The 14,217-nt window shown below is 48.7% G+C and overlaps 1 protein-coding gene across 2 annotated transcripts in view; it reads left to right on the top strand.

Annotated features, from left to right (window-relative positions):
• VPS39 (VPS39, HOPS complex subunit) overlaps positions 1 to 12,053 on the top strand; it is a 47,668-nt gene extending 35,615 nt beyond the window's left edge. For both annotated transcript variants that reach the window (XM_025389690.1, XM_025389689.1), the window contains 14 exons: positions 594 to 736; positions 2,918 to 3,061; positions 3,535 to 3,676; positions 3,800 to 3,886; positions 4,217 to 4,290; positions 4,631 to 4,729; positions 5,643 to 5,760; positions 6,262 to 6,390; positions 7,023 to 7,125; positions 7,352 to 7,397; positions 8,273 to 8,422; positions 8,577 to 8,711; positions 8,967 to 9,058; positions 9,925 to 12,053. In XM_025389690.1, coding sequence (XP_025245475.1) covers positions 594 to 736; positions 2,918 to 3,061; positions 3,535 to 3,676; positions 3,800 to 3,886; positions 4,217 to 4,290; positions 4,631 to 4,729; positions 5,643 to 5,760; positions 6,262 to 6,390; positions 7,023 to 7,125; positions 7,352 to 7,397; positions 8,273 to 8,422; positions 8,577 to 8,711; positions 8,967 to 9,058; positions 9,925 to 10,000 — 1,538 coding nt within the window. In that variant the 3' untranslated portion in view covers positions 10,001 to 12,053. The remainder of the gene's footprint in view (positions 1 to 593; positions 737 to 2,917; positions 3,062 to 3,534; positions 3,677 to 3,799; positions 3,887 to 4,216; positions 4,291 to 4,630; positions 4,730 to 5,642; positions 5,761 to 6,261; positions 6,391 to 7,022; positions 7,126 to 7,351; positions 7,398 to 8,272; positions 8,423 to 8,576; positions 8,712 to 8,966; positions 9,059 to 9,924) is intronic.
• Positions 12,054 to 14,217: the final 2,164 nt, after the last annotated feature.

Genomic DNA, 14,217 nt, shown 5'->3' with positions numbered 1-14,217 from the left:
GATCCACAGCTCACTGCAGCCTCGACCTCCTGGGCTCAAGCGATCCTCCCACCTCAGCCTCCCAAGTAGCTGGATACAGGCACGTGCCACCATGCCCAGCAAATTTAAAATTTTTTTGTAGACATGGGGTCTCACTATGCTGCCCAGTCTTGTAATCAACAAATTAGTCTCTTGCCATGTGTATTACAAATATATTCCCTAGCCTGTTGTTTGCTTTTTTTTTTAGTAATGTCTCTTTTTTTGACACAAATTTTTTATTGTTAAGTTTCTTGATCTCTTCTACTTCAACATCAGCATTTTTCCTTAAAAACTTTTTATTCTCTACTTTCAGATGCTTGATAAATATTCAATTCTAATTCTGTGTGTGTATTTGAATATAGTCATGCCATTTTTGTGATGTTTTAGTGAATTTTAACATATGTATAAAGAATGCTCAAATCATAAGTCTACAGCTCATTGAATGTTTTTGAACTGAGAGTCTGTTTTTAAAAAATCAGTCTGGAACTTATTTTGCTATAGTAATAGTCTTGTTTTATTTTATCCCTAAATTGTTGGGCTCCTTTCCAGAGGAATCATGTTTACCTTCCATATAGATCCCACCCATGTGATGGGCCTGTACCCGGACCTGCTGCCCACAGACTACAGGAAGCAGTTGCAGTATCCCAACCCACTGCCTGTGCTCTCCGGGGCTGAACTGGAGAAGGCTCACTTAGCTCTGATTGACTACCTGACACAGGTAGGTGTAATACAGAGTGCGTGAAAGAGTTTGCCTGGGAGTTTCAGTACTTGTTTCTCTATGGCAAGGAATTTAAGGCCTTCTCTAATGCTAAGGCATTCTATAAATTAATGCTCTAGGAAGTCTGCCTGGGGTAAAGTTTCTTTCTGCTACTTCTTCTAACTTAACAGTACCATTGAAGTGGGGTTTTCTGCCAAATCTTGATAATAATAAACACACCCAATTCCTAGTAAATTCACACTAAGCTGTTATAGAAACTAAAAAAGGTAAATTTTAGTTGATAGAAGCATACAAGTTTTTTTTAAAACAAACTTTTTGTAACATACATAGTTTTGGGGAAAATGCCTCCTGTATGTGGAACCACTTGGAAAACACACAAAAAAAGTACAAAACAGAAACACAAATTACCTATAACTCTACCACCAGAATATAAGAAACTAACATTTTAGTGTTGCCCTTCTAGACATTTATGTCTGTGAATTAGCTTTTGTTTATTTACTTCTTGGTTTATTTATTGCAAATGGATATCAAATTATAGATTGTTTTATAGCTTACTTTTAAAAAATGTAGCCATATACTGAGAAAGTACTTCCTTGTCAATAAATATCCTTCTATAACATGTTTTTAAGGGAGGTATTTAGATTTAAAATTTTTTATGATTTACTATTATAGACATGTATATTTTAAGTCAGCACTAAAACCAGCGTCTCCATTAGTCCCTTAATCCTAGATTTCTGTCACAGAAGGCTGCTGTTTATTTCCTGTGTACCCATTCAGAATCAGAGGCCTTATTGATATTTTTTCCTCTTAAGTGTTCTGCAGACCTTTGTAGGGGGTCTCCAGAACGCTCCAGGGTGGGCACTGAGAAGTATTGCCGTTGGCTGGGGCGGTGGCTCCTGCCCGTAATCCCAGCACTTTGGGAGGCCGAGACAGGAAGATCACCTGAGGTCAGGAGTTTGAAACCAGCCTGGCCAACATGGTGAAACCCTTCTCTACTAAAAATACAAAAATTAGCTGGGTGTGGTGGCCCACGCCTGTAATCCCAGCTACTCAGGAGGCTTAGGCAGGAGAATTGCGTGAACCCAGGAGGCAGAGCTGGCAGTGAGCTGAGATTGCACCACTGCACTCCAGCCTGAGCGACAGAGTGAGACTCTGTCTCAAAAAAAAAAAGAAGAAGTATTGCTGGAAAAATTGTCATGCTGCTTTCCACTCCCTGCCTCTGGGTCAGTGAGTTCCCGCAGGTCTGATCAGGCATGGGTGGCCTTGGCCCTTCCTTGACACGGGGCTCCAAGGGTACCCTCCTGGGGCTGGCAGCCTGCAAGGAGCACACAAACTTGCCACTGCCTACACACTGCACACACTGTGCTAAGTAAAAAAGATTCCTGGGCATAGTATCTCCCAAAGCCTGTGGCACTGTGGAAGGCCCTCCACTGCCAGTGTCTTAGCCGTAGGAAGGTGAGCACATGTCCTTCCCTGGCCTTCTCCACTGACACTGGGAATGCATGAAGTAACTGACACTAATATTGTGCCAGAGAGATGGCAGAGCAAGACCATGGGCTCTGCCAGACTCAAGAGAATACCTACTGGATGAAGTTCTAGGATAGGCAGAAACTCATCTCCAGGGATCGAAAGCAGATCAGTGGATGGGATTGTTTGGGAACAGCACGAGGAACTTTCTGGAGTGATAGAAATGTTATCTTCCTTCACTGAGGTGGTGGTTACATGCATGTATACATCTGTCAAAATGTATCTGATGGTACACTTTAAAAGATTAGATTTTATTGTAAGTTATACCTCAATAAGGTTGATTTTAAAAAAAAATAAAAGAACATGGGCTTTGGAGTCAGACCCCACTTTGAATCCTGCCTTACCCCTTACGTAGCAGCTGACATCTGTGCCTTGGGTTCCTCACCTGTAAAATAAGGATAATGTTATCGGCATTTGTTTTAGGATTAAGACGGTATATATAAAGTGCTCGGCATGGTGCCTGGTCTGTAGTAAATAGTCAATAAATAATTGTTGTTGCCTCCGTGGCAGTTTGGCAGTACTAAAAATCGAATGCTAATGTGAGATCAGGCCAGTGGGCATGAGCTGATTTGGAGGTATTCAGAATTACTCAGTAGCTCAGGTGACAAAGGAAGACTTAGTCCTGGCCTTAACCCCACATTTTGACCTTTGCAGAAACGAAGTCAATTGGTAAAGAAGCTGAACGACTCTGATCACCAGTCAAGCACCTCCCCACTCATGGAAGGCACTCCCACCATCAAATCCAAGAAGAAGCTGCTACAAATCATCGACACCACCCTGCTCAAGTGCTATCTCCATGTGAGTTACCTGAGCGCTCGGGTGCCGCAATTCCCAGTTACCCTGACAGTCTGAGAAAGTAAAAGGGAATGCTAGACCCTGGGGGACCTGCCACTAGTAAGAGTGAAGTCTTTGATTCTGGAAACCATATAGACTTTCCTGATGCCTGTGAGTCTCTTGGAATTAAGAGGATAAGGCAAGATATCAATGCACAATTGTACAGTGGGTTCATCTTCTCTGGTCGGACTACAGTTCGTGCTACAAAGTCAGCTGGGACAGTATTTCCTTCAAGAAGTTCTGTCCCTCTTCTCCCCCACAGAACATTAAAACACATTGTGCGAAGGTCCATAAATGCTCTAAAAGCCTCTACCTGCTGTCCTGAAAGACAGGAAGCTGTCTGCTTCCTCTTGCTTGTGCAACATTCCTGGCCTTTCAGCCTAGAGCACGCCTGGGCTAGGGAAGCAGTTTCCACTGAACTCCTGCTCTTTCTGCAGACGAATGTGGCCCTGGTGGCCCCCTTGCTACGCCTGGAGAACAATCACTGCCACATTGAGGAGAGCGAGCACGTGCTGAAGAAGGCTCACAAGTACAGTGAGCTTATCATCCTGTATGAGAAGAAGGGGCTCCACGAGAAAGGTGTGGGGCTGGTTCCTTGTATCTGGGAGGGGCTCTTGTACATGGCAGGGGAAACCTACTGGGATGTGACAAATCTCCCGTGGGGAAAAGGCTCATGACCTTGTTCTTGGGCTTGGTGGCCAGCTCTGCAGGTGCTCGTGGACCAGTCCAAGAAAGCCAACTCCCCTCTGAAAGGCCACGAGAGGACAGTGCAGTATCTGCAGCGTCTGGGTAAGTCCACCTTTTGAAAGGGAGGGGAAAGCGCTCCTGTTCAAACGACCTGGTCTCTCTCCATTTCGGTTTCTGCTTGGTTGCTCCCCTCCCTTCCATGCTTGTGTTCACTCAATTTCATTCCTCCAGATGGCATAAAAATCCCTCAGTGGTTGACCTATGACAGCCCCCTGGTATGGAGCCAGCCCAGTAGGACTAACAGCCCCGAGTAGCTCATGCTTGAGCTATCTTTTCAGGAAAATGGATTCTGGGGCAACCTGCCCACCTGCCTTCCCAGTGCCACGGGCAAGATGGGCCTCAACTGCTGACAAGTCCTGCTTTCCCCTCTAGGCACAGAAAACCTGCATTTGATTTTCTCCTACTCCGTGTGGGTGCTGAGAGACTTCCCAGAAGATGGCCTGAAGGTGAGCCACGGGAGTCCCTTGGATTTGTCTGGTACCGCACTTGGTCCTGACTGCACTCGGGACAGCAGTGGATGGAGAGGAGGGTGGATTCATGCATCCGTCCTCATTGGTGCTAGAAAGGGTGGACTGGGAAGCGTGAGCCAGCGCTGAAGTTGGTAGAGAGAGCCTTGCACAGGCTTGAGGAGGCCTGTGCCTCGTCTGACACGCTGACTGCCTGCAGATGCCTTCTCGTACCCTTCCCCTCCTAAAGCCTGTTTGATCGCTGCGCTCACATGCATGTGTGTTTGGTGGAACTGCAGTCAGATGGTTCTGCTGCTGGAACTCGGGTTCATTCTGACAGATATTTACTGAAGATCTCCCAGAAGTGGAGTCTCTGCCACGTGATCGAGTCCTCGGCTTCTTAGTAGAGAATTTTAAGGGTCTGGCTGTTCCTTATCTGGTAAGGTATTTTTTGGTCTGCACTAAAAAGCTTTAAACCCAGGATCCAGGACTGCATGGTTCTGTTATCCAGCTGTTCAGATTTGGGATTTATGTCACTTGCGGATTGGAAGGATGAGGGTTAGTTCAGCTTCCTCTGAAGAAAAAGATCCCGGTAGACCAAGCTGGAAATGCTACCTAGCAAATCTAGGTAAAGTACAGAGGGATGAAAGAATGATGTTTTAGAAAAAAAAATTCCAGGCCGGGCGTGGTGGCTCAAGCCTGTAATCCCAGCACTTTGGGAGGCCGAGGCGGGTGGATCACGAGGTCAGGAGATCGAGACTATCCTGGCTAACATGGTGAAACCCCGTCTCTACTAAAAATACAAAAAAAACTAGGCGGGCGTGGTGGCGGGCGCCTGTAGTCTCAGCTACTTGGGAGGCTGAGGCGGGAGAATGGCGTGAACCCGGGAGGCGGAGCTTGCAGTGAGCCGAGATCACGCCACTACACTCCAGCCTGGGAGACACAGCGAGACTCCGTCTCAAAAAAAAAAAAAAAAAAAAATTCCAAAGCCACATTTGTACAGCCAAACTCAAAAGTGACCACAGGACAATCAAATAGGCTTCAGTACCAGGATGCAGATATTTAACCATAATTACACGGGTCGATGTGAGAGTTTAGAGGATTATGGGACCAAATTTGTAAAAAGGAGTTTAGAAATTGAGAAGACGGCTCCTCACGTTACTGGGTCGCATTGTGAAACTTCTGGTGAAGCTTCCCAGTGGCTTTAGATGAGCTGTCTCTCGGTCGTCTTTGCAGCCTGATTAGGGGATAATCTGGATGGGACCTCTTGGGCCTTAAAAATGTGCGAGAGGCTGGGAGACCAGGTCACAGCCTGGAGAATACCAGTGACAAAGACGTCCATCTTGCCTCAGGAACACATCATCCACGTTTGGGAGGAGACAGGCACTCGGTTCCACAACTGCCTGATCCAGCTGTACTGTGAAAAGGTGCAAGGTCTGATGAAGGAGTACCTCCTGTCCTTCCCCGCAGGTACCAGTTCTCTTAGGAAGTCGGTTGGCCCCAGGCCTTAGAGGACCCAGACCCAGGTGCCACCTGTGGTGGGGGTATGCAGGCCACCCTGTTCTCTGCCCAGGTGGGCAGAAGTTCTGAAGAGGAGCCAGGGGAGCTGAGTGACACGGGCCTGGCACATGAGACTCAGGAGCCCTTGTCTGGGTCCTGGCATGTCTGAGTGTCTCAGATTCATCGCTGGGGGAGGGTGGAAGGAACAGATCTGTCTGCCAGATGGCAGCTATACTGATAAACAGGTTTGCCCACAGAGTATTTCTCTACTCAGCTTATTTGTTTTTAACTTTAAGCTGATGTTTTGGGGCCACATAGAGACTGTGAACTAAAAGAAACGAGCATGGAAGCCACCCTCGAGGCCTTTCTGGTCATGTGGTGACATCCTTGAACCCCATTCCCTTCATTTTTCTTGACCCCACATTGCCATCTGGCAGCATACTTTCATGTTGAGCTTGGTTTCCCTTAAAGGCAAGACCCCAGTCCCAGCTGGAGAGGAAGAGGGCGAACTGGGAGAATACCGGCAAAAGCTCCTCATGTTCTTGGAGATTTCCAGCTACTATGATCCGGGCCGGCTCATCTGTGATTTTCCCTTTGATGGTGAGTGTCTGGCTTATGGCCAGAAGCCACTTCAGCTGAAGGTCGTGCAAAGACTAGTCCACCCCTTTCATTGTTCCCTAACTCTCCACAAAAGTTGGGCCTGGAAAAACCAGGCGTTTCAGGCCAGTGCTCCTGTTTGTCCCCTCTGAAGACTCACTTTTATACGGTGACTGAGAAAAGTCTCCTTCCTGGGTGTGAACCACATGCTAATTGATAGCCAGGTTGCAACCTGTTTTTTGCTTCAGAACATGTTCTTGGCCAAGTTCATTGCTCAGCAGTTTTTGTAATCTGGCATGATTTGTCTTTATGAGAGCTGAGAGCAAGCACTTGCTCATCTTACCTGAACCACCTGGCTTGTTGTAGGTGGTTGTTAAGTACTTGGCTGCTGAATGAATGTTCTTACCCAGTTTATATGTGATCTCAAAAGAGATGGGACAACGTACTTCCCAAAATAGCTCCTTCCTCCTCTTTTGAACTTCAGTCATTTTCTCCTTGAAGAAAAACCCAAGCAGTAAGAATCCTATCTTCTTCCCTTTTATATTGCCGCGTGTCCACTCCTCTGGACAGCTTGGTCCTCACCTTGTGCTTGCCTGATTGGTGGCAGTGGTTCCTCATATTCCTTTTCCTCCTAGGCCTCTTAGAAGAACGAGCTCTCCTGTTGGGGCGCATGGGGAAACACGAACAAGCTCTTTTCATTTATGTCCACATCTTGAAGGATACAAGGATGGCTGAGGAGTAAGTTTGCCCCACCATCCTACCTCCTAAGCAGTCTACAGGCCCCGCAGAGAGATGAGAGCTAAGAAGTCCCTCTCCCCATACTCTGCTGCGGGAGCAAGAATCACCTCCATCCCGGCCCCCAGTTTTGGCTATGGTTAGGCTGCTCCAACAGGCTGCACGCACAGCCTCTCATTTAAATGTGCCCCCCTCACACCACCTCCTCTCACCGCTCTCTCCCTTACAGGTACTGCCACAAACACTATGACCAAAACAAAGATGGCAACAAAGATGTGAGTAGTGGCCCTGACCCAGGGAGCACGTGTGCATACCTCGCCCCATTGGTTTGACCAGAGGTGGCAATAATATGAGTGGCAGAATGAGACGGGGTATGGGTCAGGGCTCTGATTGATCTTGCATGTGTGTACTGAGGGAGAGCATGGGACCATTCGTCCTGGTGTGCTTGGGGTAGTTCCGGTGTACATCTTTGTCATCCCTGTGATTATTAATAGCACTCCTGTCTCTTTACTCTCAGGAGTCTTGATTTGTGTCATAAATTATGCGGTCCGCCTGTCAAGCGGGAACCTGTCATGGTTCTGATGTACTACATCTCGAATACACGTTGACTTGTCAATATCTGGAGACATTTTTGATTGTTGTGACTGAGGACAGGGGTGCTGCTAGAATCCAGGGGGTAGAGGCCAGAGATGCTGCTAAACAACACACAGGACAGCCGCCAAACCAAGAATCATCTGGCCCCGAATGTGCACTGAGGTTGCGAGACCCTGTGGTACTGGCACCAGTAGGAAATGCAGCGTCTCACTTGCTATCCCCACCTGCAAAAGTGTGGACAGGGTATCAGCTTTTAAAGCCAAAGGAAATGAGGAATCTTTTTGAATTATTTTACAGTGGTAGCATTTTGTAAATGGTATAATGGTAAACAAATACAAGGCATTTTTTCTTTCTCTCAGGGAAAAAGCAATCCTTAATTAACATCTTCCGTTGCCTGTTTGACCTTACCAATTTAAAAGGTGAAAATGACGAGTTTTACATGCTCAGGGATAGCTGTTACTGTAGGCGAGCCCCTCACATCTTTAGGCACGCTCCGTGCTGGGGGTTCTGGGCGGGTTGCTGCCAGCCTGACGTGGCTCCTTTCTCTCTGAGACAGGTGTATCTGTCCCTGCTTCGGATGTACCTGTCGCCCCCCAGCATTCACTGCCTGGGGCCAATCAAACTGGAACTGCTGGAGCCAAAAGCCAACCTCCAGGCTGCCCTGCAGGTCCTGGAGCTGCACCACAGCAAACTGGACACCACCAAGGTCAGGAGTTGTTCCCAGGGAGATGGAGGGTGTTTGCAGGGAGCATCGAGTGAGAAGAGGAAATGCAGAAAGGGACTAGGGCCCAAGAGCTCCATGGCTGCATTCTCACTCCTGTTCCGCCTCACCCAGTCGCTATCTCTGTTCCTGTCCCTAGGCCCTCAACCTTCTGCCAGCAAACACTCAGATCAATGACATACGCATCTTCCTGGAAAAGGTCTTGGAAGAAAATGCACAAAAGAAACGGTTCAATCAAGTGCTCAAGAACCTTCTCCATGCAGAGTTCCTGAGGGTAGGTATGGGCCTTCCAAACTCGGGTGGGCTTTTAACTTCCAGTATCAGACAGTGTCCACATGTTCCCTTCCGACCAAGGCAGAGCCTGTACAGTGCAGCTCAAGCTGATCCAGTAGCCAGCTTGACATTGAATTGCCAGTGTTCTAAGCAGAAGAATCTGTGACAGCTGAAAGAGGAAACAGTGCCGGCCTCTGCCTCCTGTTTCTGGGTGCCACACTGTGGAACTTCTTCCTCAATCCCCCTGTTCTTCCAGGTCCAGGAAGAGCGGATTTTACACCAGCAGGTGAAGTGCATCATCACAGAGGAGAAGGTGTGCATGGTGTGTAAGAAGAAGATTGGGAACAGGTGAGCCTCCTTCACACCTGTGCAGCATCTGAGCTCTGTGGAGGTGCCCGGGGGTGGAGAACGCTCAGGATGGATTTCTGCCCTTTACCAGAGGAGGAGAACATGGCCGCTGGCTGTCCTGACAACTTTTAGTTCTTGAGCCTTCAAAGAGCAGCCTGTTCTATCTGTTCGGGGTGGGCCTTGAGAATTTAAAGACCCGCAATATATGGTATGGAGCTGTTGGATTCTTGTCCGTAAAACTCTTCCCCTCTCGAAGCTAGAAACTGATATAGTGGGTGCCAGAGAGATACAGGTCAGCAGAAAGTTGTTATATTTTAAGGAAGATCTAGTGAAGGAAGAAAAAGATCTTTCGAGTTACTGCAGTGTGACTGGAGTAGGACGGTGAGCCAGCCTCATACTGTGTTGAGACACATCCTCCAGTTAGCCCCTTTCTTCAGAGGAGAGGGACTTGTCCCTTTTCTTATGTAGCTGGAAAAATATTTTTCTTTAGAAAGACAAACTCGCTGTCCTTTTTAGAATTAGCCTGAAACCTGTTCTGATGGACATTGTCGGCTCTGAGGAAGCCAGTGCTGAGTTTTGGGCTAGTGCACTGCCCATCTTTATTATGCCGTGTGTTTTGCATAGTAAAAAAATACCCCATGCACTCTTAACTGTGTGCACCTCATCCTCTGGTTATTTGACAGAGATGATGGCTACAGAAATCCAGAGCCCCTCAAGGCAGGCTGTTCTTTCTGTTCTTTGATGTTTGGGTGGGCTGCTTCTTGGGATGGCCCCCAGCAATGTGCCTCTTCTGTAGGAGGTGCCGCTGCCAGAGAAGTGGTCACTTAGAGGCAGTCCTCACTCCCAAGCCATTTTCTTCCCTGCAGTGCATTTGCAAGATACCCCAATGGAGTGGTCGTGCACTACTTCTGTTCCAAAGAGGTAAACCCAGCTGACACTTGAGCCCAGCATCTTGGGGATCCAGCAGATGGACAGCTTGGCTCTCCCAGAGAGGTGAAGGAGCACCTGGCCTTAGGAATCCTGGCTGCCACCACCACAAGGCTCCCTATTTGGACACTACTGGCTATCTTGTGCCCTGGAACAACTCTGAATTAATTAGACTCATGGTCTGGCATTGCCAGCTTTTTAATGGGAAAAGAGATTAGTTATACCTTATACCATTATACTGTGGGCAATTCCAGAGAATTCAGTACCTGCTTGGTCAGGAGGAGGTGCACCATCTTGCCTTTGCATACCAGTCACCTGAACAAGGAAACTTGTCACAAGTGTTTGTAACCATGGGGTTGTTCATCAAGGGCTTTTCTATTAAGATAAGTATACGACTTCACAAGGACCCCTCAGCATGGCTCGCTGGAGAGTTCCATGAGAGAACAGCGCTCAAGCTTCTGGCCACATGGACCCGATGGCTCACGTTCTGCGTAGCGTTTTACGTCCCCGTGGTAGCCATGCCCTGCACCCCTCAGTAGCCGCCCTATTAGTTTTCAGTCTCCTTTTCTTTCTCACCATTTATCACTTCCCTCACTGCCCTACCCAGGCTTTCTCTCCCACTTCCCTGACTCTGGGAATAACTAATATTTATGCAAGATAAGATGAGAAGCAAGGGGAAGTCTCAGTTCCTAGGATTACAGTGCTAGTTGATTATCGGGTATGTTGTAAATAGACCCTCTTTGGCCACACACTCCATGCCTAGATGCCTTGGAGAGCACCACTCTCTGCCTAGGCCGGGCCCTGCGTCCCTCGCCTCAGGCTGGGCCGAGTGTGACCGCAGCTCCTACGGATGAGCCTGCCCTGTCTGGGGTATGCGTGATCCCTAGACAGATGTTCCCACAGAGGTCCCCGCTCCATTTTCGCTCACCAGACACTCAGGCGAGCTGGCTTAGTCTTTGCGAGTGGCGATGTTGTGCTCTGGGCCCTTCCTCTTTTTCCAGCCAGTTTCCATTCACTTGCCTTACAGCCTGCCCTGGCTCCCCAGCTTTGTTCGGCAGTGGTGTGGTTGGAGGGTTGTGCTGGGATAGCGCAGGAAGGTGGGTCCCGGCAAGACGCAGGGGATGAGCGGACCTGGAACTGACAATGGCATGCTGCCAAGTGTTCCTGAGAGGTGTTCAGGCACGGCAGAGAGGACGTGGGGGGCAAGAACAGCAGCACGCCAGTTTAAAAATAGCTCACAGCCACACCTGTGGAGCAGTGTGGAGGATCCTGCCACAGGTGCACAGGCTGGAGTTTCAGGCACTGCAGGCTGAGGACACACAGGGAGAGTGGCCCTGTCTCCTGTCCTCCCTGGGGTTTTTATAGACTCGAAGTCTCACTGCACCAGTGTCTTCGATGGTATTGGGGTGGGTGATGGTGCCCAACACTAACAGTTTTAGTGGCCTGTCCTTGACATGCCATGGTCCTTTGGAAACCATGGCTTCATGCTGTGTGACAGATCAACGTGCTGATGGTAAGTAGACTAGGCGCCCCCAGGCATGCCGTCCGTGGGGGGCCTGAAAAGACAGTGAGTGCCGTTGGCCCCATTCACAGACGTGGGAGACTCTGCTCAGGCCTGTAAGGCTGGACAGGCCTTCACCAGAGTTCAGAGGAGCAGAGGAGCAGTGTGTGGCGCCACCTCCCAGCTGGCCATACCCACACAGAAGCAGTGCTGCCTGTGGCCTCGTCCAGGCCAGCTTGGACTCTGCTTCCTCCAGGAGCAGCAGGGAAGCCTGGGCTGCCTCCCTGGATAGCAGGAACTTGCCCTGCCACATGTTCCCTGCCTTCCTGGCTAGCTGTGCTTGTTATCTTCCATTATCACGAACTGTTTGAAGCAATAGATTAAAGAACGTGTGTTTTCTTTCCTGGTATACATACATGACCCCATCTGCCAAACTCCATTCTTCCTTCCCTCAACTCTGCTCTCCACAGAGCTATGGAGAAGGCTGGAGATGAAAGCTTTGTAGTGAAGACTGATAAAGGTCTCATCACTGCTCCTCATAATAAACCTAATGAAGCAAGAAACCAAGCCTGTCTGGGTCTCTTTATTTCCCCCTCCCGTGGAGTTTGATGAAAATAACAATGAAAAGGTAGTAATTTAGCAAAGAACTTAGATGAATAAGCCAATTAGTGACCAAGAAAAAATGAATATAATACTTGCATTACAAATGTTGCCCCCTGCCACTTCGTACAGCCAGTGTGGTCATGGCTGATAAGTCGTCAGCACAGATCCGGAACATGTCCATCATTACAGAATTCTACCGGACACACTGGNTCGTCAGCACAGATCCGGAACATGTCCATCATTACAGAATTCTACCGGACACACTGGCGCTCTGGAAGATCCGGAACATGTCCATCATTACAGAATTCTACCGGACACACTGGTGCTCTGGAAGATCCAAGTGTTTTCCCCCTTCATGTGGTAGCACCTGGTGCCTCTTCCTGCAGCCCATGATGAAGGAAGTGGGATGGAGGGACACGGGTGTTTGGGAAGTGGAGAAGTGTTGGTTCACTTTGGCCAACTCCAGAGAGAAAATGTAGCCCTTGTTGTCTCTGTCACATCTGGCACTAGGGGCAATGACTTTATTGTGTGGTGGGGTCGATGACTTCCAGAAGAGGGTGGTACAGCCAGAAAGACTCACATCAGTCGGGAGCTAGGGCCCCAGCCTGTTTCCACCCCCAGCTAGCTCTGTGCCCTCTCCTCTTGTGTGGATCCACGGGTCCCCTGCACACATTCACAGCGATCACCAAGGTGCCGGACTCTCATTTCTTAGAGCCCAGGCCAGGTCTTTGCTTCACAATCCAAATAAAGCAGAAACAGGCCCTTCTTTGGGGTCTGGTCACTGGCAGTCACACCTTCCTTTTTGGGGGAAGTTTCTGGTCTGAACTTGCCTATTTGGTTCATTTTGGAGTTGAATCACATCATTTTTGGATGTATTTTTCAGCCTGCGACTCTAGGCCTTGGGAAGAGGAGATGACTGAATCTTAGTTGAGGGACAGAAATTCTGTCCCTCCCACAGTTCACAGCCCCAGAGATCCTCACTCTTCCTGGAGACTGTGCCTGTCTCAGCCACTCTGATGGTTGTGGTCCACAGAAGAGCGGACATCACATCCATCTGCAGCCTAAGGCCTACGGTGGCCAAAGAGAACGCTAAAGCCTGTATGTCTAGTGGCTGAAGGACAGGCAGACTTTTGTTTGGCCTGTCCTTATTTATAACCCCTGCCCATATGCCTGTCTGTACCTAGACACCGTACACTGACCCAGGAAGCGAGCCTGGGCCAAAGCCACAGGGAGTCACGGACTGAATTTCTCCAGGATGTGGATGGGCCCACCTCACCTTTGTCACCTTTGCGTTTCTAGGCCTAGCACAGGTCTGGCACCCACCAGGCTCTTGGTGTTTGGAGAATTAATGAGGGTGGTCAGGAGAGATTAGAAATATCTTTGATGAGTTCATGTCCTTTGTAGGGACATGCATGAAGCTGGAAACCATCATTCTGAGCAAACTATTGCAAGGACAGAAAACCAAACACCACATGTTCTCACTCATAGGTGGGAACTGAACAATGAGAACACTTGGACACAGGAAGGGGAACATCACACACCAGGGCCTGTCGTGGGGTGGGGGCAGCGGGGAGGGATAGCATTAGGAGATATATCTAATGTAAATGATGAGTTAATGGGTGCAGCAAACCAACATGGCACATCTATACCTATGTAACAAACCTGCACGTTGTGCACATGTACCCTAGAACTTAAAGTATAATTTTCAAAAATACATACACACACACACACACATATATATATATATAGAAACATCTTTGAGCCCAGATGAAATGCTTCAGCTCAAGAGCCGCAGGGAAGGAGGGACTTGAAGCGTGGCTAGTTTCAGGCCTTTTCCACAGTTGGAGGAGACTAGTCACTGATTTGTACTTGCCAGCTGGTCTCTGGGCCAGCTGTGCCAGCATCACCCAGAGGGGTCTGTTTTTCACAAACGGCCCAGTGATAACCAGGGGGCTGGGTTTGGAAACAAGAGTGCTAACCAGAGACTCCAAGAGTCTCATGGAGACAGACTGAGCTGCCTCCTGCCAGGGAAAAGTAAGCTCCAGTCACTTCCTGGAACATGTCAAACTCCACCTCCAGCAGGCCATCCAGCCTGAGTCCTCTGCAGGGCAGGCAGCTCCACCCTCCC

The sequence above is a fragment of the Theropithecus gelada genome, chromosome 7a (assembly GCF_003255815.1).
Source record: "Theropithecus gelada isolate Dixy chromosome 7a, Tgel_1.0, whole genome shotgun sequence".
NCBI lineage: Eukaryota > Metazoa > Chordata > Mammalia > Primates > Cercopithecidae > Theropithecus > Theropithecus gelada.
This window is presented reverse-complemented; position numbering and strand designations above follow the sequence as displayed.